The sequence below is a fragment of the Rana temporaria genome, chromosome 2 (genome assembly GCF_905171775.1).
Source record: "Rana temporaria chromosome 2, aRanTem1.1, whole genome shotgun sequence".
Lineage (NCBI taxonomy): Eukaryota > Metazoa > Chordata > Amphibia > Anura > Ranidae > Rana > Rana temporaria.
The window spans coordinates 370,393,856-370,419,258 of NC_053490.1; the positions used below are offsets into that span (position 1 = coordinate 370,393,856).

Here is a 25,403-nt window from a genome sequence, read left to right on the forward strand (position 1 = left end):
GAAGCGGTTCAGCACCTAAGGACACTAGCAAAAATATAAAGACTAGCAAGGAGTGATAGGCGCCTGCAGCTCATTTGTCAGTGTCTAATATTTTGAACAGATACCTGCATAAAACAGTTGTAATGATTTGAAAAAGCCTGCGATCTGCACTGTAGCAAATTTGAAGACAAATTGGGTAGGTACACTAGTTCTAGTTAAAATGCACTTTAACAAGAACCATTTAAGTCAGTTATTGCTTAAAGGTGTATACCTTTAAAAAGTGTTTATCAACCGCAGAAAAAGAACCAAAAGCATGGAAGCTCATAGCACTTCTAAATCCTAACATGTACAAAAGTAACAATGGTTAGTAGTCACTTGAGTCCCAGAGGAACAGCTGAATCTTGAACAGGTTTGGCATAATGGTCAAAACCTAAAACAGACTGTGCAGTAGTTTTTAATTTACTAGTTACAAGTAAACACTGTAGGATTAAAAAAAACAAAAACAAATGTCAAGGGGCACAAAAAGGGGGGGGGGGGGTACTGGCATTAACTACTCACATTCCAAACAGAGCTCCACCAAGATGTGCTGCATGGTCAAAAAACTTCCAGCCCAAAACCACACCAACTGCATCTAAGGCAAGGATAGCCTTGAGAGCCTGAAAAAGACCAGTCACAAAAACATCTGAATAATAAAAAAAAGCTTTCTGATTGTATCAGATACAGTATTTCTCATGTATACAGCTTAAACTCCCCTCAACCCCCCCCCCCCCAAAAAAAAATATAACACCAACACACACTTAAAAAGGCAAAACAAAGTTACTAAGATAATTTTCCATTATTATGGTGATCATAAAATACTAATAAGAGGTCCTCCAATACATTACAAGTTTTGGACCCCAACTGCGCCCAGAATAGATAATTAAGGTATGAGTGCTAAAAGGCATTTTTATTCTTCAGTAGAGTAGTACATTTCTTCAGGATTTGAGCAAATGGATCACTTACGACATCTGTAGTTTGCATACACTGCTATAGTTTGAAATATTTCAGGCAGAATGCGATGACTTGCAAATCTCAAACCCCTATTTTATTCACAATAGAAAAAAATAGAACTCAACTGCACTTACTATTTAATATCATTTAGTCTCCCCATGTACTGTCAGCACGAATATGCATGCACCTTTCACTTAAGGATATCACCCACAGTTATAATAGATGTACTGTACAAGCTCAGAATAGCTCTTTTCTGGTTGAAAGTATAAAAGCCAGTAGAAATGGTAAAACTTAAGTGAATATAAAAATTGTACATACGTTTCCAGCAGTAAATGTGAACATTGGAAGAAAGATGATGGCTAGTTTGGCTTCAGGCATCTTTGTACACACCGCAGCTAGAACTGTCATGATTGCACCAGACTGGAGGGGGGGAATAAGAATAAATATTTTCATACATGCATCATTTAACCTATTAAAATGTGTAAGATGCAAAAAGCACATACATTTTTACTAACTTTTTTGTCATAAAAAAAAAAAATCCAAAAAAAAAAATCCAAGCAATCCATTGCAGGCATACAACATAAGGCATGCAAATCAATGGTTAAAGATAAAAAAAAAAAAAATCTTTAAAATTAACATTTATAAAATTATAATACATATATTCCCTTTTCTAACCCTCATTTTGTTTCTTCATTAATAGACATAATTATGTATTTACTGGAAGGGACAACCCTGAAGCAGATGAAAGGCACCAGCTGCATCTGTAGCCCCAAATCCCCTGGGGTTGACACCCCTCTATGTGCAGCTGGGTATACCCAACACAGACAGTATAGGGACAGCTGCTGAACCCAGCCATCTGTTTCTCATTTTTCTACACCCCCCCCCCTTTTTTTTTTTACTGTGCAAATGTAGATAAAGACACAGGTGCTAGCAAACAAATCAGCCAAGTGGAGAGGAGTTTACCATTCAGTGTATTTTCTACCGATCGGCAATGAGCTTCACGGAAACATGTAACAGGAGCACCAAAAGAGATGTACTTCCTAATATCTACAATGAAATGTAATCTGCATGACCATAATAAATTAAAAGGAAGTGCCTACGGATTTTATACACAAGAGACTCTTGGAAAAAAAAAAAAAAACAACACTACGTATTTTCATTTTAAATATTTTTTTTAAAAAGAGGGTTAAACTAAACTAGTAATGTAGAGCTGTTTTTTTGGCTGCATGTTCCACTAATGTCTGAGCGCTTTTCATTTACGATAAGCTGTAGCATGCTCCAGTCTTATCTATTTGCATCAGATTTTTTGTTTTAGTTTATTTCCTCTTTCAATAAATTGACTTACAAGTCAGTAGCAGTTGAACATCAAGTAGAGAAATGATAGCAAATGGCAAAACATTTAGCATGTCAAAGAAGAAAATATTAATGCCATAACAAAAGAACATGTAGATAAAAAGGAAATGAAATCTGTGCACCTCTACCAGAGAACTAGGCACTGGCAGGTGAAATCCATCCAATATGCACGCAATTTAAAAAACAAAAAAAAAAAACTAATTATATATATATATATATATATATATATATATATATATATATATATATATATATATATATATATATATATATATATATATATATATATATATATATTGTACAGGACACCGGGGGTGGGTCCTGGACGGGTGCTATACGGCACCACTGTTTGGACTATGGTCCATTTAAATAGAGGTAGAAGGTTCAGGGGGGTCACCCAAAAGTGGGTGAAAAGTTCCAGGCAGGCGCTAATTCAGAGAGGACTGGCTTGCAGTCTTCTCTATCTTAATAAAGTAGTTTGGGGCCTGGAATTTTGGAGGCTCCAAAGTGTTATTTGGGTGGGATGGAGCCTCCACTCCTAAACCCTGGAAGCCAGCGCACAAGGGGTTAAAATCTCTCAGACAACCACCCATTAAAGCAGGAAGTGATGCTGGAGTGAGTGAGTTGGGAGAGTGCACCTGTGAGGACAAGATGGAAGTCTGCTAGCTGCTCAGAGAGGACTTTTGAGTAGTTTGGAAGTGAAGCTGTGTCTGCAGGGAAGGTCTGGAGGACTTCTTACTAAAAACGTATGTGCCTTTCTTTTGGTTGTTTTTCTGAAGAAAGACTTTTTTTTCCATTTATGCTGGAAACAAGCAGGACTTTTGTTGTGACGTTTTGGATGCTGAAGAAAAGCTTTATTTTGTTTTGTTTGGTCACCAATAAAGACCCTTTGCTTTACTGACACGGTTTTACGCACTTGTCTCGCGGAGCTTAAAGACCCCCAAAGTTCACAACTGGTGGAGAATGCGGGCAAAGTGCATTTGCAGGCGCAAAAACCGTTTAAAACTGACATTTAAAGAGACAGTATACTTATGGCATGTCTTGGGTGAAGTCTGCCCAGGCGTTACAAACAGCAGACAAAGGCATGGAGGAGGTCGTTAAGGCTTTGGCACAAGCCACTGTGACCCAGCAGCAAGCCACTGTGGCCCAACAGCAAGCGTCAGCAGAGTCAAACCGTCGCCATGAAGAAGCGATGGCTCAGCAGCAGCAGGCCCTGGCACAGGCTATAGCTGCGCAGCAGGAAAATACACGGCTGCTATCCGCCCAGTTTACGGCCCAGCAGGAGTCCACTCAAGCACAGGTGGCTGCCTTGCAGGAGGCCGTACAGCAGCTGGCTCAGGGACAAGTGCAAGCGGTCGTTGCCACTAGCAACCCAGTGTCTGTGAGGGCCAGCCATTTTTTGCAAAAACTAATGCCCAGCGATGTCGTGGAAGCCTTTCTCACCACCTTTGAAAGGATAGCAGAGAGAGAGAGGGGTGGCCCCGGGACCAATGGGCTGGCATCATCTCCCCTTTCCTCACTGGTGACCCGCAAAAAGCCTATTTTGACCTCCCAGCTGAGCATATCAGGGACTATGAGCGTCTAAAAACCGAGATCCTGGCCCGCCTGGGAGTGACCACAGCCGTCCGGGCTCAAAGGGTGCATCGCTGGCGGTACAAACCTGACCAACCCCCCAGGTCCCAAATGCATGAACTAATTCAGTTGGTTAAAAAATGGCTGCAGCCAGAAAAGTTGTCAGGTCCACAAATGGTGGAACGAGTGGTGATGGACCGGTACCTACGGTCCCTACAAGATGACCTACAGCACTGGGTAAGCCATGGAAACCCTACTAATGCTGACCAGCTGGTCGAGCTGGTTGAACGGTATACCGTGGTGGAGGACCTGCTTGGGCCTACCAAGCGTTGAGAACCCACGCCAAGGACACCCAGACCAGTCACCAACCTGAGGAGAGAAGCCTTGCCAGATGTTGGCGTCCGCAGGTTTACACCATCTGCCCTAGAACCACGGAGGTCGGTTCCTGTACCAAAGATGGGAGACATACAATGTTGGCGATGTCGGTCCTGGGGGCATACCCGGGCACAATGCCCACTGCAGGAGGAGCCTATGGAGTGCGGAACTGGTCGGAGAAGCTCCTTCTATGTGCGAAGTGTGTGTACCACTCATCTTGACCTGGCTGCAGGACGGTTTGAGTGCGAAGTGTGGGTGAACCACCTTCCTGCCAGGGCTCTACTGGACTCCGGCAGCATGGTCACACTCGTACATGCCAGGGTGCTTGGGAGGATAGGCCCAGTAACTAAGACTCTACGGGTAGTATGTATCCATGGGGACACCAAGGAGTACCCCTTGGTCCCGGTAACTGTGTCCTATGGCCATACCTCGGTTACCCAGGAGGTTGGCGTGGTAAAAAGCTTGATACATGACATCATAGTGGGGCGGGACTGTCCACTATTTTTGGAACTATGGGACCAGGTACAGACGGGTCTGCCAGGAGAACTGGGGGCACTGAGCTTGGAAGGGACAGAGTCCGGGGGATCCGGGCCTGAAACCTCCACAACACACCCCTCTAATGTGGAAATACCTGTTGGTGATAATGACGTTGCAGAGAATCTTAGTTCTAATAGTGGTCCTGTGTCAGGTCTCAAAACCGAGTTGAACTCTGAGGGGGGGGGGGGGGAGTCTCCCCATTACAAGTCATGCTGGGGGAGGATGACGAGGAGCTCTCCCCGATTGAGGAGGGTGAGGGGGAAACATCCCCAAGGCCAGTGCATCCAGACCTGGATGTACCCAGGGGTGCGTTTGGCACCGCCCAGTTACAGGATCCTACCTTAATGACAGAAACCTGCTCTCGAGCGTTCACTGATGGGGTTTCACAAATACCAGGTGCAGATCAGAGGTTTCCTCATTTTGCGTTGAAGGGGGACCTAGTCTATCGTGTGGCTGAGAGCCGAGGGGAACCCATAGAGCAGTTGCTGGTCCCTCAACCGTATAGGCGGATGCTCCTTGATCTAGCCCACAACGACGCACTGGGAGGACACCTGGGGGCGGAGAAAACGGAGGCCAGGATAACCGATCGGTTTTACTGGCCAGGGGTGAAGGCTGAGGTTAAAAGATATTGTGAGTCTTGTCCTGTTTGCCAGATAACTGCCCCAGTGCCCCGCTATAGAAACCCCCTAGTACCCTTGCCAATTATTGAGGTCCCATTTGAGCGGATCGCTATGGATCTTGTGGGACCCCTGGTAAAGTCGGCAAGGGGGTACCAATACATATTGGTCATCCTAGACTACGCCACTAGATACCCAGAAGCAGTCCCATTGAGAAAAACGTCCTCTAAGGCCATTGCCCGGGAGTTATTTCAAATGTTCTCACGTACTGGGTTCCCCAAGGAAATACTAACGGATCAGGGCACCCCTTTTATGTCAAAGGTGATGGCGGACTTGTGCAGGCTGTTTCAGATTAAGCAGTTGCGGACGTCCGTCTATCACCCGCAGACCGATGGCCTAGTTGAGAGGTTTAACAAAACTCTAAAGTCCATGTTAAAAAGAGTGGTCCAGAAAGACGGGAAAGATTGGGACATGTTACTCCCTGCCCTGTTGTTCGCTATCCGGGAGGTACCACAGGCATCCACGGGTTTCTCGCCATTTGAGCTAGTGTACGGACGAAGGCCCCGGGGGTTGCTTGATCTGGTAAAGGAAACGTGGGAAAGCGAGTCCTCCCCGCACAAAACCGTGGTAGAGCATATTTCTCAAATGCGAGAAAGGGTGGCTAAAGTGATGCCGATGGTGAGAGAGCACATGCAGAAGGCTCAGGATGCCCAAAGAAGGGTATATAATCGGTCGGCTAAAGTGAGACAGTTACAAGTAGGAGACAGGGTAGCTGTCCTAATACCCACAGTGGAGAGCAAGTTCTTGGCCAAGTGGCAAGGTCCATTTGAAGTAGTAGAGAAAGTGGGTGAGGTAAACTATAAGGTACACCAACCAGGAAAAAGAAAACCCTACCAGATTTATCACATAAATTTGTTGAAGCTCTGGAGAGACAGAGAACCGGTGTCCGCGGTGGTGGCGGTACAGTCAGGGGACCATGTAGGGATCGACCTGGTGCAGGTTGCGGCTACCCTAACTAGGCCCCAAACCCAGCAAGTAAAAGAATTTCTGCAAAGGAATAGGGACATGTTTTCAGGGTTGCCAGGGCTCACCAACGTCATTGAGCATGACATTGTGACTGAGCCCAAGGTGAAAATCCGGCTTAAACCCTACCGTATCCCAGAAGCTCATAGAGTGTCAGTGTCTGGAGAGGTTAAAAGGATGCTCGAACTTGGGGTCATCGAAGAGTCGCAGAGCGAGTGGTCCAGTCCGATCGTGTTGGTGCCCAAACCCAATGGTACTCTCCGCTTCTGCAACGATTTTAGAAAACTCAACGAGGTCTCCAAGTTCGATGCATACCCAATGCCACGGGTAGATGAGCTGATTGAGAGATTGGGTCCTGCCAGGTACATCACCACGCTGGACCTCACAAAAGGTTACTGGCAGATTCCCCTGACTAAGGAGGCCAGAGAGAAAACAGCTTTCTCTACCCCGGAAGGTCACTTCCAGTATAAAAGAATGCCGTTTGGTCTTCACTCCGCCCCCGCCACATTCCAAAGGGCCATGGACAAAACTTTACGTCCACACCTACGGTATGCCTCCGTTTACCTGGATGACATAGTCATTTTCAGCACGGACTGGGATTCCCATCTTCCCCGGGTACAGGCAGTGGTAGACTCCTTGAGAAGAGCGGGGTTCACCATCAATCCGGAGAAGTGTGCGGTTGGGGTGGAGGAAGCCAAGTACCTAGGATACATTGTAGGTAGAGGGTTAGTGAAGCCCCAAATGAGCAAGGTAGAGGCCATACAGGGCTGGCCCCGCCCCCTAACAAAGAAACAGGTCAGAGCGTTTTTAGGCCTAGTTGGGTACTATAGGAGGTTTGTCCCAAACTTCGCCACCATTGCGGCACCGCTAACTGACCTCACCAAAGGCCGAAAGTCGGTCATGATTAAATGGAATGCCGAGGCTGAAAAATCTTTTCAAATGCTTAAGACCGCACTCTGCCAGGATCCGGTGCTTGTGGCGCCAGATTTTTCTAAGGATTTTATAGTGCAGACAGATGCCTCAAGTGAAGGGCTAGGAGCAGTTCTGTCTCAAGAAATCAACGGAGAGGAGCATCCAATAGTTTTTCTTAGTAGGAAACTGACGCCAGCTGAGAAAAACTATGCGGTGGTGGAGCGCGAATGTCTTGCCATCAAGTGGGCTTTGGACTCCCTACGTTATTTTCTCCTAGGTAGGAAGTTTCGCCTTATATCAGACCATGCTCCTCTTACGTGGATGAGACAGAACAAACACACCAATGCCAGGGTAACAAGGTGGTTTCTGTCTCTGCAGGAGTTCAATTTCATGGTAGAGCACAGACCCGGGAGACAGCATCAGAATGCCGATGCCCTCTCCCGAGTCCATTGTATGGTGTCTACTGTTGCCTCCAACACCTCCGCGTTGAGGCAGAGGGGGAGGATATGTACAGGACACCGGGGGTGGGTCCTGGACGGGTGCTATACGGCACCACTGTTTGGACTATGGTCCATTTAAATAGAGGTAGAAGGTTCAGGGGGTCACCCAAAAGTGGGTGAAAAGTTCCAGGCAGGCGCTAATTCAGAGAGGACTGGCTTGCAGTCTTCTCTATCTTAATAAAGTAGTTTGGGGCCTGGAATTTTGGAGGCTCCAAAGTGTTATTTGGGTGGGATGGAGCCTCCACTCCTAAACCCTGGAAGCCAGCGCACAAGGGGTTAAAATCTCTCAGACAACCACCCATTAAAGCAGTAAGTGATGCTGGAGTGAGTGAGTTGGGAGAGTGCACCTGTGAGGACAAGATGGAAGTCTGCTAGCTGCTCAGAGAGGACTTTTGAGTAGTTTGGAAGTGAAGCTGTGTCTGCAGGGAAGGTCTGGAGGACTTCTTACTAAAAACGTATGTGCCTTTCTTTTGGTTGTTTTTCTGAAGAAAGACTTTTTTTTCCCATTTATGCTGGAAACAAGCAGGACTTTTGTTGTGACGTTTTGGATGCTGAAGAAAAGCTTTATTTTGCTTTGTTTGGTCACCAATAAAGACCCTTTGCTTTACTGACACGGTTTTACGCACTTGTCTCGCGGAGCTTAAAGACCCCCAAAGTTCACAATATATATATATATATATATATATTTTAAAGCAAGGAAAATTCATAATAAAAAAATAAAAATACATACAGCTCCGAGGGATGGTCCAAACCGTCCTGTTGCTACTTTGGAGACATAGCTTGCAAATGAAGCTATAACACCTGTAAGGTCAAAAGGAAAAAATCAGTGAAGCCATGTAAAGATATGTACTGCTATACCATGTCAGCAAGCTGTAATCCTTATTTTGTTAAAAGCAAACAGAAGACCATTTTTTTTTTTTTAAACATTAAAGTTTATGTCAGGGCAAAAAAAAAAAAAAAAAGGCAGTACATCTCGGCAATACACGCACATTTCACCATGTTTTATGCCTTTAAAAACTTTGCAAGTAGAGAAAAGTACCAGTTGATCCGCTAGAAATCCACTTCACTCCCAACTCCAGTTATTGGCCGACAACAAGGTTGTTGTCGTGTTGGAAGATGAATCTTCGTCTCAGTCCAAGGTCCAGATTGCTGGTTTTCAGAGAGGATGTCTCTGTACATTGCTGCAATCAACTTTCCACCAATCCCAACTAGTCTCCCAGTTCCTGTAGCTGAAAAACATCCCCATAGCATCATGCTGCACCACCATGCTTCATTGTAGGGATGGTATTCGCCAGTTGATGAGCGGTGCCTGGGTTCCTTCAGACACGATGCTTGCCATTCAGGCCAAAGAGGTTCATTCAGACCGAAGACAACTGTTTCATCAGACCAAAAAATGTTGTTTCTCATGGTCAGAGTCCTTCAGGTGGCTTTTGGCAAACTCCAGGTGGGCCGTCATGTGCCTTCTACTAAGGAGTGTATTCCGACTGGTGGAGTACTGGCCACTCTACCATACAGGCCCGATTGGTGGAGTGCTGCAGAGATGGTTGTTCTTCTGGAAGGTTCTTTTCTCTCCACAGAGAAATACTGGAGCTCCGTTAGAGTGACCATCGGGTTCTTTGTCACTTCCAAGGCCCTTCTCCCCGATTGCTCAGTTTGGTTGGCGGGCCGCTCTTCTTCCATTTATGGATAATGGAGCCCACTGTGCTCATTGGAACCTTCAATGCTGCAGATATTTTTCTGTACTCTTCCCCAGATCTGTGCCTCGATACAATCCTGTCTAAGGTCTACAGATGACAATTCCTTGGACTTCATGGCTTGGTTTGTGCTCCGACATACACCGTTAACTGTGACAGGTGTGTGCCTTTCCGAACCATGTACAATCAACTGAATTTACCACAGGGGGACTCCAATCAAGTTTTAGAAACATTACAAGTATGATTAGTGGAAACAGGATGCACCTGAGCTCAATTTTCAGTGACATGGCAAAGGCTGTGAAAACTTATGTACTTGGATTTTTTTTTCGTTGTTTATTTGCAAGGATTTCAAACAAACTTCTTTCATGTTGTCATTATGTGGTATTGTTTGTAGAATTTGAGAAAAAAAAAATATATATATATATATATATATATATATATATATATATATATATATATATATATTTCAGCTATACCCGATTTTAGAGCGCCAATCACGTGACTGGCCCCCCTCTCTCTCTCCTCCCGACTGGCATCAGTGGGGGAATCTCAGCCCCTCCCACTCTAGCTGCCAGATCAAGAGGGGACAGAGGCGGCCGGTCACATGAGCACCACTCTGAAATTAGGTAAAGACATTTTTTTTTTATAATTTACTTTTATATAAAAACACAAAAAATCCAAAAATGCAGCGCTAAGCAATGACTAATAAAAAGACAGTGATGTCTTATGTTGAACACACATATAAATAAACAAAAAAACGTGAGTCCATGATAGGTGTATAATTCATATAAATAAATAGTGTGATGAGACACCTTAGACCTAAGTCTAAATGTTTATAAAATTAAAAGTCCATAATGTGAACGTGAAATCAGAAATCAAGATGGTCAATCAAACGACAGTGATGAGACACCCACGGTGATTCTAATTAATCTGGAATGTTAGTGATAACGCCCACCACCAGGAGGGAAGGCTTACCAGATGCGATGGATCCAAGTGAGCTTATGCCCAAAGGATCAGTAAAGCTTTGTATATGAGATGGAGAGATATACCAGGACACACCAAACAGAGCGACCAGCAGGTAACGATGGAATCTTCGCTTAGTAACAGGTGGAAGGAATAACCTCAGCTGGGAGATGACTCATGGGAGTTGGAAAAAATTAAGTTGATAAAAAGGACATCAATGTGGAAAAGTGCATGGCAGCAGTAGAGTCCCGACTAGTTTCGCTACAACTAGCATCGTCTGGGGTAAGACTCTACTGATGCCACCATGCTTAAATGTAAATTGTGACCTCCCTAGGATCACTCCCCTGGGGGGTCGTCCAATGAGAATGCACTTCCGGGTCACTCTGATGTATAGTACAATAATTAAGTGTATGAAACAAATTATGTATAATCTAGGTCCAAAAAATAAATAATAAAATCACTTGAAAATAAATAGTTAATGAAAGCAAACTAACCTGGTCCGTGTGTGGACTGTGGCAAGGAGTCCGCAATGATCGGACTTGGTGGGGTCACATGTGTGTCTAAGCCGTTGGTTAGGGCCAATCATATGCATCCACGTCAAGGGAAACGTCATAGATCAGCCGAGTATTCGACGTGTATTGTGTGGGCTAGCGCCATCGGTCACATGACCACGCTGACAGAGGGCGCATAAACAAAGCGTCACTCCATACACCGCCGAGCCTAAACGCTTAGACTGGCGTAGCCTGGTGGGAAGACGCCCACAATGAGCGCGCCACCAATGATAAAGGTCCTCAACACGTGGGTGCACGTGTATGTACACACACGTTGCGTGCCAGAATGGAACGCAGCGCTGCGCTCCATTCTGCGTTTCAGGATGTGTGCATTGCCTCACAGCCCTGACCTTATAAATATTATCCGGTGTAATTGAACAGCGGAGGAAGGAAAAAGAAATGATGGGTAAAACATTAATTACCACCCAATGATTATAATATATCTAGGCTAATATGATTATGTACATTAAAAACAATTAAGACATGCCTAATTAATTATATTATGAAAAATTATAAAAAAGGGGGCGGGAGGGAATCTTTGTGGGGAAACACATATTGACTGAGAATGTCAATGAAAATGAGTTTCACTTAAATGGATGTGCATCCAATCAAAAATTTAAGCTATATATATATATATATATATATATATATATATATATATATATATATATATATATATATATATATATATATATATATATATATATATATATATATATATATATATATATATATATATATATATATATATATATAACAAAAAAGTACAGTAAGTCCAGAAAGTGACTCTACACTGGACGAACCCCCATGACAAGCTATAAGATAAATAATTATACAATACATTCTGTTACACATATATATTATATATATATATATATATATATATATATATATATATATATATATATATATATATATATATATATATATATATATATATATATAAAAGAGAGATAGAGATTTTGGATTAAAAATATATATAAAATATATATAAAAATATACATAAAAAATATATGTAAAATTGAAAGAAAAGAAATAAGCTAAGGTTACCGCACAGAAACATATTAGATGAAACATAAATTAAAAACAGATATGTTTCTAATTGACACTGAATATGCCAAACATGTACAGATATAAAACATGGATTGGGACGTCATGTACTTATTAGGATTTGTTGATAAAAGAGTTGATGTCCCACTCTACATTAAGACCTGATGGTGTATGTGTGCCCAATTCATATATCCAGAATGTTTCGAGTTGTGACACCCCGCGAGTTTTTGGGCTGCCCCTCCAAGGGGGCACATACTGGTCTATGATGAGGAATTGTGTACCAGCGGGATTCCGAGCATGATGGTTTCTGTAATGCCTGGGTACAGTGTGGTAAACATCGCCAGCTAAAATGAGCGCTATGTGCTCAGCAACTCTGACGGAAAATTTCCGGATGGTACGACCGACATATTGTTGGCCGCACGGGCAGGTAATGAGGTACACCACAAACTTAGTTGAACAAGTACAGAACTGTTTTATAGGATAAACTTTCCCAGTTGTGGTGGAGCGAAACTCAAGGTTCTTGGTCTTACCTGAAACATTGTATTTGCATACTGTACATTTTTTACAAGGATGGTATCCAACTAACTGGTAAAAGAAGGAAGGACGTATAGGGGGGTTGATGATATTCTGGGCAATTTTGCTCTGAAGTGTTGGTACACCCCTAAATACAATTTTGGCTCGTTCAGGTAGAACGATTCCTAAAACTCGGTCATTTCTTAATATATTCCAATGCTTAGCAACAATGGATTTGACCAGTTTATGTTGTGTGGAGAATGATGTGAGCAGAGCCCATCTGAAACTTTCATCTTGTTCTCTTTTGGGTTTTACCTCTAATAGGGAACTTCTGTCAACTTCGAGGGAGGATTTAAGAGCCAATTCTATATTGGCAGGATCATATCCCTTCTCGATGAACCTGTGCTTGAGAATGTTGGCTTGCATGGAAAAGGTATCTAAATCTGTGCAGTTCCTTCTCAACCTCAGAAACTGACTTCGAGGTATAGAATTCAACCATGACGGATGATGACAGCTGTCAGTTGGGATAAAGCTGTTCCGGTCAGTTTTTTAAAAAAATGTTTTAAACTGAAACCGGTTGTTGACAATGCTAATCTCCAAATCCAAAAATTGGATGGTATCTGAACTGGCTGTATGAGTAAGGGATATCCCCCTGTCATTGGTATTCAGATGATTCATAAAAATCTCGAGTGTTGCCATACTGCCATCCCATAGGAGGAGGATGTCGTCAATGTACCTAGCCCAAAACACCAATGAAGTAGTGTTGTAGGTGTAGACGACATCCTCCTCCCATTTGGCCATGAACAAATTAGCGAGGCTTGGGGCATATTTTGCCCCCATAGCAACACCTCTCTGTTGTAAATAAAATTGATCATTAAACCAAAAATAACTATGTTTGGTGGCAAATTTTAACAACTCCATGATGTAGTCAGTCTGAAATGAGGCCAATGTATGATCTTTCTTTAAATAATAGTGCACAGCTTCAAAACCTATATCGTGAGGGATACACGTATAAAGTGACGCTACGTCAGCTGTCACCATAATGAAATTACTCTTTATCTCGACATTGTCTAATTTATTGATAGTTGCCCTCGTATCTCTAAGATAAGATGGAGTGCGTTGTACCAAAGGTTGCAAAAAATTGTCGATGTAACGACCCACCCTGGAGGTAACTGAGTCGATCCCACTTAAAATAGGTCGACCCGGTGGGTGTACAGGATCCTTGTGAACCTTTGGTAAATAATATATCGTCGGTATTCTAGGTACCGTAGGAACTAAATATTTCTTTTCTTTCAAATTTAAAATCTCTCTTTCAAAGCCACTATTAACTAGTGTTTGCAACTCTGCTTTAAACCGGGATGTAGGATTAGAGGCCAATTTTTGGTAAGTATTAGGCTCCTCAAGTAATCGAAACATCTCAGTTTCATAGTCGGATTTATCGAGAATGACTATGCCACCTCCTTTATCCGCAGGGCGGATAATGATGTCCTTGTTTTGACATAAGGATTTTAAACCGACACTTGACACCGGATGATGAGAGTTACGTCTATCCGGTATCTCTGCTAGATCTTTCAGGACTAGATCTTTAAAAATATTAACTGCGGCTGCAGCTGGGACAGATGGATTGAACAGTGAGGGGTTCTTTAGCCCTGAGTGTACTGTGCCAGATGTAGCCACTCTAGGTTCGTTTCTAATGGGGTTAGTGATTAAGTACCGTTGTATGTTAATCTTACGGATGTATTTTTGGATATCGATGAACGTTCCAAATTTATCTAAACGTTTGGGAGGGGCAAATTTAAGGCCCTTATCCAAGACTGATAGTTCATCCTGTGAGAAAACTTTGGTACTCAAATTAAAAACTCCTTGTCCTTTTATGTTCGCCTTCGTTTTCCTCTTCTGAACTCTTGCCCCCTCGGGTCCCTCTCTTTGATCGGGATCCCTTGGATTGATTGTTTGGTCCACGTGAAAATCCCGTTCCACGTGAAAATCCCGTTCCACATAGGTATCATGATGGTTTGGGGTGAAACCACGATTAGGAGGTTCATAGTGGTCCCAGCCACGATTGTAGTAGCTGTCGTTACGCACTTCACCCAACGGAGAAAACCTATTATGAACAGGGATATGTGGAAACCCGTAATAGGGAGAGGGTTCTCTATATGGACCTGGTCTCTCCCTATGTCTTGCGGGGGAAGGTCCATACAATCTGTTATCATAATTGTGTTGAGGATAAGATTGATGGGAATTACCTCTAGATTGTCCTCTGCTTACTCTATTGCCTCTGTATTTGCCCCTGCCTCGGTGGGGCTGGCCAGAGGCATAAGGGGAGGAATGTTGAACCCTGGGTTGGGAGGAACATGCCTCACCCGCCCGGGTCACTTGCATAGATGGAACTCTTAGAGAACCTATTATACTTTGACTGGTAGAGGGGCCTTCATTCATATTAGGAACAATACCAGAGGAAGATGCTGAGACTGGAGTGGAGTCCATATCAGTACCAGAAGATGTTGAAAAACGTTTTTGCCAGTTGAAAACGGTGTGATTTCTATAATCTCCTGCATCCCTGGCATACTTTTTGTGTTTTTTTAGTTTTTGATCTCGGTCTTCTTTTTCTAAAAAGGACTGAAGGCTGGTTGAAAGGGAAATATACTCTAAGGATTTCTTGTGTGACAACAATTTCTCCTTGAGCTCCTTTATCTCTTTATCAAGAGCAGCCAATCTAATCCTTTTTTTGGAGAGTAAGACGCCTAAAAAGGCTATTCCAGCATCATTAAAATACTTGAACCAGGAGTCTATTTCTAGATCCCCCTGTTGCGGTTGAACCTCCCACCTGAGACTCCTTGGTACCATTCGATCAGTGATGTACTGGTCCAAAAATACAAGGTCCCATTGAAGGTGCAACTCTGATGACATGACATTTTTAAGTCTGGTGAACAAACCTCCTATCTCTGAGTCATTTCCCGTAATGGTGAAGACCCCATCAGTGTCCACCGTACGGGAAGCTCTATAATCAAATATATCCATGTGGAACGTAGACTCAGAGAAGTAGATAGCAGCAAAAATTAAATCACAGAACAAAAGTAAAAAATAAAAAAGTAAATCTGCGCTATCAGGATACAAAAGCAGCTACATACAATCCGGTGAAAATAGGAAAGAAATACAAACAAAAAATCCAAAAATGCAGCGCTAAGCAATGACTAATAAAAAGACAGTGATGTCTTATGTTGAACACACATATAAATAAACATTCCAGATTAATTAGAATCACCGTGGGTGTCTCATCACTGTCGTTTGATTGACCATCTTGATTTCTGATTTCACGTTCACATTATGGACTTTTAATTTTATAAACATTTAGACTTAGGTCTAAGGTGTCTCATCACACTATTTATTTATATGAATTATACACCTATCATGGACTCACGTTTTTTTGTTTATTTATATGTGTGTTCAACATAAGACATCACTGTCTTTATTAGTCATTGCTTAGCGCTGCATTTTTGGATTTTTTGTTTGTATTTCTTTCCTATTTTCACCGGATTGTATGTAGCTGCTTTTGTACCCTGATAGCGCAGATTTACTTTTTTATTTTTTATATAAAAACACAGACTGGGGCACATGGCATTAGGAAAGAGAATTTATAAAGAGGTCCAAGTGGCTTAACAACCACATTACATACATTGGTGCAATGAGGTGCCAGACATTTAGAATGGCATACCAAGACATGCAACGGATGATATGTGCGTTCAGGCACCATTCCGAAGGAATGTCACTGCATGATGTAAAAGCGCTGTGTAAATTGACAACACTATACAAAAAAGTACCCAAAATAAATAAATTATAATATATAAATTATTATTTTTTAAGTAACATTTCTGTCTTTGCAGATGACACCAAGCTATGCAGTGGAATAACGTCCTTGCAGGATGTCGCCAATTTACAAGCCGACCTCAATGCTCTGTCTAATTGGGCGACTGAGTGGCAGATGAGGTTTAATGTTGATAAATGTAAAGTTATGCACTTAGGGACTAAGAATATGCATGCATCATACATGCTAGGGGGAGTACAACTGGGGGGATCTGTAATGGAGAAGGATCTGGGGGTCTTGGTAGATCATAAGCTCAATAATAACATGCAATGCCAAGCTGCGGTTTCCAAAGCGAGCAAAGTCCTTTCTTGTATTAAGAGAGGTATGGACTCCAGAGACAGATAATTTTGCCCCTGTACAAATCATTAGTAAGACCTCATCTGGAATATGCAGTTCAGTTTTGGGCACCAGTTCTCAAAAAGGATATCAGGGAACTGGAGAAAGTGCAGAGAAGGGCAACCAAACTGATAAGAGGCATGGAGAAGCTCAGCTTTGAGGAAAGATAAGAACTGAATTTATTCACTCTTGAGAAGAGAAGAATAAGGGGGGATATGATCAACATGTACAAATATATAAGAGGTCCATACAGTGGACTTGGTGTTGAGTTATTCACTTTACAGTCAACACCGAGGACAAGAGGGCACTCTTTACGTCTAGAGGAAAAGAGATTTCACCTCCAAATACGGAATGTTTTTTTCACAGTAAGAGCTGTGAAAATGTGGAACAGACTCCCTCCAGAGGTGGTTCTGGCCAGCTCAGTAGATTGCTTTAAGAAAGGCCTGGATACTTTCCTAAATGTACATAAAATAACTGAGTACTAAGATTTGTAGGTAAAGTTGATCCAGGGTAAATCCTATTGCCTCTCGGGGGATCAGGAAGGAAATTTTTCCCCTGCTGTAGCAAATTGGATCATGCTCTGCTGGGGTTTTTTGCCTTCCTCTGGATCAACTGTGGGTATGGAGTTGGGTGTATGGGATTGTACTGTGTTTTTTATTTTGTTTGTTTATTTTTTGTGGTTGAACTGGATGGACTTTTTTCAGCCTGGCTAACTATGCAACTATGTAATGCATTTCAGAGGTGCTGTGGTAAAGTACGCGTTACTTTACTTCCATAGTGTGAATGGGCCTGCATAGTTCCAGGCAGAAAATGACACAGATAAGAAATACAAGTCATATTTGTTATCAGTAGACAATCAGGCACCAGTTGACAGGATGCCTGCCTACAAAAAAAAAAAAAAAAAAATTATATAGATGCTCCTGGTGGTATGTATGTGCTCTTTTTAAACTTATTGGTGCATGCATGAATGCGTTTTCATTAAATCAGTTTTCCAGCAGGAAGGAATTAAAAAACATTAGTTTAGTCAGCTTTTAAAATCAGAGCTGAAATAAGTTTCTTCAAAAAAAAAAAAAAAAAAAAAAAAACCATAAGTGTCAGGAATTAAGACCTTCCCAACATATTTCGTTGTCCCCCCCCCCCTCCCCTTTTCAGAAAGCAGGTACCTGCCTTTTTTCGATAGGTTCCTCTTTTCACTTTTGCAATTCTTGCCTAGATGAGAAGTCAGCTTGCCCCCTACACCCACAACATTTAGCATTTTGAGGACCACAAAACTTTAACCATTTATGTTCACATTAACAAACCACACACACACACACACACACACACACACACACACACACACACACACACACGTACGTACGTTGAAGGGACACAACATGGACTCTTACCTGCCGACACATAGACAGCCAAAAATTGTTCTTGGCCCAGAATGGAGACAATACTGGAGGAAAATGTCCACAGGACATACATATTTGCAGCCAAATGGAAAAAGGAGAAGTGGCTAAATGTAGATAAAGTCATTGGCAAGCAGGTGGACACTGTAGAAAATAGACTGCAATGACTAACATGGACAACACAAACAATTCAATATAAATCACAAACCTCTAAAATGGAGAAAAAAAAAAAGAAAAAAAAGGAAGGGGAAGAATACTACCACTCAGGGCCAGATTAAGATCATGGGCCTGGTGCTGAGGATTTTGGTGGGCCTTTTATAAAAAATAAATATACAAACAATTTTTTTGTTATAACAAATTAAAGAGAGGGAGGATGAGAGAGAAAGAGAGGGGGGGGGGTGAGAGAGGATGTGCATGAGCATGCATTGGATTGACGTCAACGCACCCCAGCCAAGGCAAGTGACCGAAGGCACAGAGCCCAGAAGGAAGACCGGGTGAAGAAAAGAAAAGGTAGTAATGTTAGCAAAGTTTACTTCCGCTTTATTATGACAGGATCCCAGGAGCCCCTCATGGGGCCCCCTACTGATCCGGTGACCCTTGGGCAGTGCCTAAATGCATAGTTGCCAACATTTCAAAAATATTTTTAAGGGACACTTTACAAGTGCTATATTTAGAGTAGCTGAGATCCCCGATGTTCCTCTATACATCACAGTAGTAATCACAAAATTAAATAAGTACTAATAATAGGCAGAACAAATATGAGTTGTGATATTAGGTGAGGGGTGCTACATAAAATTACAGTGCTAGATTATGATAAAGAATACAGTAGGAGAGCAGCCTAACTGTATACACAATCTTGGTGCTAATAATCTAACATACCAGCTGATGATTAGTGTCCATATGTGAAATCAAACAATAAAATTAATTTAAATAATTCATTGTGATAATAGGTCTGATGATTGAAATAAGTCCATGTACAAAACTATTCCAACTAAACAGTCCCGATTGGATAAATAAAGTGCAATGTGCAACGTGCTCAAATATCTTCCAAATCCAGTGTGCCAAAATGAAGTGGTCCACCTTCACCAATAGGTCACCAGAAATAAAGGTAGATGGCCCCTTACCAAACGGTGCTGACCAAATTAATTTAAATAAGGTCAATAGTAGCTTGTAGTTATTATGGGTCAGCAGGATCTCTTATGGTTCCAGTGTCAGCAGCAGATAACGGAATGGATACCAAAAAGAAGAGGAAATGCCTCCATAGTGTAAAACGTTTATTTAAAACTTGCAATAAAATCACAGTGCCGAGTGGCCACTTACGTTTGTTGGTGCCTGTATCCCGGCACTGAGGCTGTACGCTTATTGGGATAGATGGTATGGAGAGAGAGAGAGAGAGAGAGAGAGAGAGAGAGAGAGAGAGAGAGAGATGGTCGTTCGTTTCCTGGAGAGCTGGCGTGCATTCCACTGCTAGCCGCTCTGTTACCAGTGAGACCGGAAGTGCGTGGCTTGTGCGTGCCCAGGTACCGCCTCGACGCACGTTTCGTCTAAAACGTCATCAGGAAGCGTACCTGGAGCACGCACCAGACGTTTGATATAGGTCTGTCAATCAGCCAGTGGGAGGGGCGATCGGATCGAAACACAGCCTCTGTCCCGGTTACCAAAGCTGCAATAATGTTTACATTCGATTGCACAATATAAAACTTGGATTGCACAAGTATTTAACATATATGTCTATTAGCTAGTACGCATAGAAGCAGATAATGTACAAATATAACTATATGTCACGAGAGTGGAATTGTGCAATCGAATGTAAACATTATTGCAGCTTTGGTAACCGGGACAGAGTCTGTCTTTTGATCCGATCGCCCCTCCCATTGGCTAATTGACAGACCTATATCAAACGTCTGGTGCGTGCTCCAGGTACGCTTCCTGATGACGTTTTAGACGAAACGTACGTCGAGGCAGTACCTGAGCACGCACAAGCCACGCACTTCCGGTCTCACTGGTAACAGAGCGGCTAGCAGTGGAACGCACGCCAGCTCTCCAGGAAACGACCATCTCTCTCTCTCTCTCTACACCATCTGTCCCAATAAGCGTACAGCCTCAGTGCCGGGATACGGGCACCAACAAACGTAAGCGGCCACTCGGCACTGATTTTATTGCAAGTTTTAAATAAACGTTTTACACTATGGAGGCATTTCCTCTTCTTTTTGGTATCCATTTCGTTATCTGCTGCTGACACTGGAACCATAAGAGATCCTGCTGACCCATAATAACTACAAGCTACTATTGACCTTATTTTAATTAATTTGGTCAACACCGTTTGGCAAGGAGCCATCTACCTTTATTTCTGGTAACCTATTGGTGAAGGTGGACCACTTCCTTTTGGCACACTGGATTTGGAAGATATTTGAGCACGTTGCACTTTATTTATCCAATCGGGACTGTTTAGTTGGAATAGTTTGTACATGGACTTATTTCAATCATCAGACATATTATCACAATGAATTATTTAAATTAATTTTATTGTTTGGTTTCACATATGGACACTAATCATCAGCTGGTATGTTAGATTATTAGCACCAAGATTGTGTATACAGTTAGGCTGCTCTCCTACTGTATTCTTTATCATATAATCTAGCACTGTAATTTTATGTAGCGCCCCTCACCTAATATCACATCCTATGAAAATTCAGCACTTTGTATTTTTTAGGGAGCAGCTCCACCCATTTACTTTAGTAATTAATTATACACTTAGTTTAATTAATTGGCGCAAACTTTTCATTTCTATAGAACAAATATGAGGACTGAGAAGATTTCCTTTAGTTGAACTAACAAAAGTGTGCCTATTCTAAAGCTGGTAATATTAAGGATAGTCAGTATAATTTTAAAGAACTGTTTTTGTGGGTAAGAGGCGTAGGAGAGGAGTATGGATGGTATAAAACTGAGATGTGCGTGCAGGTGATGGAGAGGAATGTGGAGGGTTTAACAGTGGGCACTATGTACAGGAGAGGAGGAGTGTATGACAGAGGGTGGTATGTACCAGAGAGGAGTGTGGAGGGTATGAAATTGGGCAGTATGTACAGGACAGGAGTGTGGAGAGTATGATGGGGGGGCGGTATCTACAGGAGAGGAATGTGGAGAGAAAGATAGTATGTAGAGTAAGGTTGGATTACAGCATGTACAGGAGAGGAGTGTGTAGGGTATGATTTTTTTTTTTTTTTTGGGCAAATGGGTCTATCTTGAGGAAGGGGCCTGGAGCTGCAGCTCCAATAGCCCCTATGTTAATCCGGCCCTGCTACCACTATATATTGGCTGATCTGTATACCAAGATATCTACGAACATACTTGCTAATGGCTGTATAGCCTTATACTATATACATTTCCTACTAAACAAGAAAAACACTTACTAGATGCAGGGTTGGATGTGAAGTATCGGATCATTGTTCGCTGCATGGAAGGAACTCTCCAAAGGCAAAATACCAATACATTAGCAGCAATAATACCTAAAAAGAGAGTTGCAAAGAAAATGAAAGGCCCGCCAGTGGGAAAAAGTCTGAAAGTTATGATTTTTTAATTTACACAGTACTTTGTTTGTTTTGGTGGAGCTGGGTATGGAAGATGAAGGTCATTGACCAGGCAATTTTTTGCGATACAGTACTGCGTTACTTTAAAGCGGAGTACCACCCAAGCCCCCTTACATGCCACATTTGGCATGTCATTTTTTTGGGGGGAGTGGGACTTCCTGTCCCACTTCCTCCGAGGGGCTACTAAGGCGATACGTCATATGTAGGCGATCGCCTGGGACACGTGACAGGTCCCAGGCGATCACCTGTCCAATCGGATGCCGCAGCGCCACTAGCGTGGGTGCCCGGCCGTGAAGCCGAAAGCTGTCACGGCCGGGAGCCCACACTTGGAATGAAGACGCCGGCCAGAGGGGGGGGGGGGGTGGCTTGATTGGAAGAAGAGAAGCGAAGCCCCGGCCGGCGCGTCGCTGGAACGTGGAGCAGGTGAGTATGTTTTATTAAAAGCCAGCAGCTACACTTTTTGTAGCTGCTGACTTTAATAAACATTTAAAAATTACTGGAACACCCCTTTAACCGACAATTGCGTGGTCATGCAACACTGTACACAAATTAAATTTAATGGAATTTTAAGTTTTTTTTGTTATACTACCAATAGTGGCGGTCAGCTACTTATAGCAAGACTGTTATTGCGTCAGACAATCTGACACTTTGTGGGAACCAGTAACACTGATACAGTCATCAGTGCTAACAATATGCACCGTCACTGTACTAATGACACTGGCTGGGAAGGGGTTAAACATCCTGGACGATCAAACCGAACCAGTGTTTGTTTTTACTATGCGAGGTGCTCTCACTGAGGGATATGATGGATTTTCTTTCCCTGAAAGAAAATCATCGCTTCTCTGCTTGACGATTGCCGGCAGACATCCATTGGTCGGCACCCACTGTTCAGCTTAGGTGGTGACTAATCACAGCAGAAGCTGGCTGCCCTGTAGCAGCAAGACTGCCATGGGGCAATCAGCAACTGGTTAACCATGTTTGTGCTTACCTGATACAGTCCTCTGTCCCTCGCTAAGACTGTTCCACCATTCATTCACCTAAGGAAACATGTGCACAATCCACTGAAGTACCATTTCTCATCCAAACAAGATTATATAAATAATGCAAAACAACTGAAATATAAATTTTACATCTATAATTCAATGTATAGTAGGTAATATAAAGGTCAGTTTAAATACAGTTCCAGCTTATTTTATGAAAGCACATTAACCACTTAAGGACCGAGCCTCTGACACTTGTTTACAAGTAAATTTTTTTGCTTTGGGGGTTCCAAAATTACTTAGAAAAATATATCGGGGGTTCCAACACCCTAAAGAAAAAAATGGTGGTCGTTGCAATACTTTGTCACACCGTATTGGCTCAGCGGTCTTACAAGCGCACTTTTTTTTGGACAAAATACACTTTTTGAAAAAAAAAAAAAAAACAGTAAAGTTAGCCCAAATGTTTTTCATTGTGAAAGATAATGTTACGCTGAGTAAATTGATACCGAACATGTCGGGCTTCAAAAATGCACCCGCTTGTGGAATGGCGACAAACTTTTACCCTTAAAAATCTCCATAGGCGATTTCTACAGGTTACCAGTTGTTACAGTGGAGGTCTCGGGCTAGAATTGTTTTCGCTCTAACAATCGCGGCGATACCTCACATGTGTGGTTTGAACAGTCTTCATATGCGTTCGCTTCTGCATGCAAGCTCATCGGGACGAGACGCTTTATTTGACTTTTTAATTTTGACACTGTCTTAAAGAAAATTTGGGTCACTTTTATTCTTATTACAAGGAATGTAAACATCACTTGTAATAGAAAAAAAAGCATGACAGGACCTCTTAAATATGAAATCTGGGGTAAAAAAAAAAAAATAAATAAAAAAAAATAACCCTCAGATCTCATATTTACACTAAAATAAATTCTCCTTTAAGAGCTATGGGCGGAAGTGACATTCGACATCGCTTCCGCCCTCCCATGTTAGGGAGCCGAGCGGGGGCCATCTTCCCCTAACTCGGCAGCCAGGCATCCATGGGAAAGGACGAGATAGTCTCCACTGTCATCGCTGGTTCCGGTAAGCGGACAACCGGAGCGTGGCGGGAGGGCACCTCTGCCGCTAAGTGATCTTGCAGCAAATCCACTGCAGAAACAACTTTCCCCCCCAAATATAGTTATTCAATTTTCTAAAATAGGGCAAGCCCACAAAATATAGTAGCCATCAAACAGTGGAGGTCGCAGCCTCCTAGCAATAAGTCACAATAGGTAATAACATACATCATTACAGTTAACGTTCATTATGGAATGTCCAATAGTGACATTTTACCGTCCTCTTACAACTACTTTGCTCTGGTGTTACAGAATACTGACACGTAAATAATAAAAATAGCGGGCAGCCCATGTGGAGACCACTTTTATTCTAAAGAGAAACGCACAGCGTTCCCGAAAATACCGGGGTTATGGCAGCTAGCTCCTGCCAGAACAGGATTTAGCGTCAAAGTACCGACGTACAAGTACGTCATTTTGCGTGAAGTGGTTAACAAAACATCTGACATACTAGGTCTTTTGCAAACTTTTTATTCATTCATTGAATTTTAACATCGCACAAGTAATCAAGCATTTTATTTTACACCAATACATGTACTGTAAATTTGAATTACAGTGCAACAATGGGTAAATTAGAAAATAGAATAAAATGACAGCATTGCCAGCAGTTTGTTTTTCTGAGACCACCTGTAACAGTTTTATTACCAGTTCTGTCATCAGATGTTATTTTTCCACCTCCTGTAACAGATGTCCAACAAAATTGGCAGCTGCAGGGTTGGGACAAATCACGATACAATGACTGGAGTGTTTACAACAGTCACATTTATTTCATACTAGCTGAATACCCAGCGTTGCCCGGTCTTCCTATCTTAACCTTTTGGGGAGGAAAATCATAGTAATATAAATATACCCATCTTTTATATAAGGGTTATGTAGGTAAGGGTTAATTTAACTGTCATTTTTATTTGGCATACAAGTAATATGTGTACCAGGTATTATTGAAATATCTCCAGGCGTACAGAAGTTATGTGGGAACATACATTTCCCATTGATTTGCATGGGACTTTAAACAAAAACCCCGACCCTCACAAATGGGGGTAGTTAAGGGATAAATTAACTATCCTATAGTTTAAGTGGACATATAAGTAACATGTGACCAAGTGTTATCGAAATATCTACAGCCGTTTGGAAGTTATGAAGTAACATGTATTTCCCATAGAGTTGAATGGGACTTTAAAGGAAAACCCCGACCATGGCAAATGGGGGTGGGTAAGGGTTAAACCACCTATCCTATGTTTGTTGCTGACATATAAGTAACATGTGTGCCAAGTTTCATGTTAATATCTTTAGCCATTTGGACGTGATTCTGGAACACATACATACATACGCACACACACACACACACGTTGAGTTAGAGATATATATATATATATATATATATATATCTATCTCTCTTTTTTTTTTTTTAAAGCCACTCTTATCCAACTAGACCTGGGTAACATCTTTGTGCTTAAAATGATGGCCCTGCATAGTAACCCCACAGCCAGACTGGCATCAACAGCCACC

The 25,403-nt window shown here is 42.3% G+C and overlaps 1 protein-coding gene across 2 annotated transcripts in view; it reads right to left on the reverse strand.

The window, feature by feature from the left end:
- PARL (presenilin associated rhomboid like) overlaps nucleotides 1–25,403 on the reverse strand; it is a 58,495-nt gene that overhangs the window by 2,397 nt on the left and 30,695 nt on the right. For both annotated transcript variants that reach the window (XM_040337758.1, XM_040337759.1), the window contains exons 5-10: nucleotides 22,800–22,848; nucleotides 21,635–21,730; nucleotides 18,219–18,368; nucleotides 8,589–8,659; nucleotides 1,288–1,389; nucleotides 538–635 (exon numbers count right to left, since the gene is read on the reverse strand). In XM_040337758.1, the coding sequence (XP_040193692.1) occupies nucleotides 538–635; nucleotides 1,288–1,389; nucleotides 8,589–8,659; nucleotides 18,219–18,368; nucleotides 21,635–21,730; nucleotides 22,800–22,848 (566 nt within the window). The remainder of the gene's footprint in view (nucleotides 1–537; nucleotides 636–1,287; nucleotides 1,390–8,588; nucleotides 8,660–18,218; nucleotides 18,369–21,634; nucleotides 21,731–22,799; nucleotides 22,849–25,403) is intronic.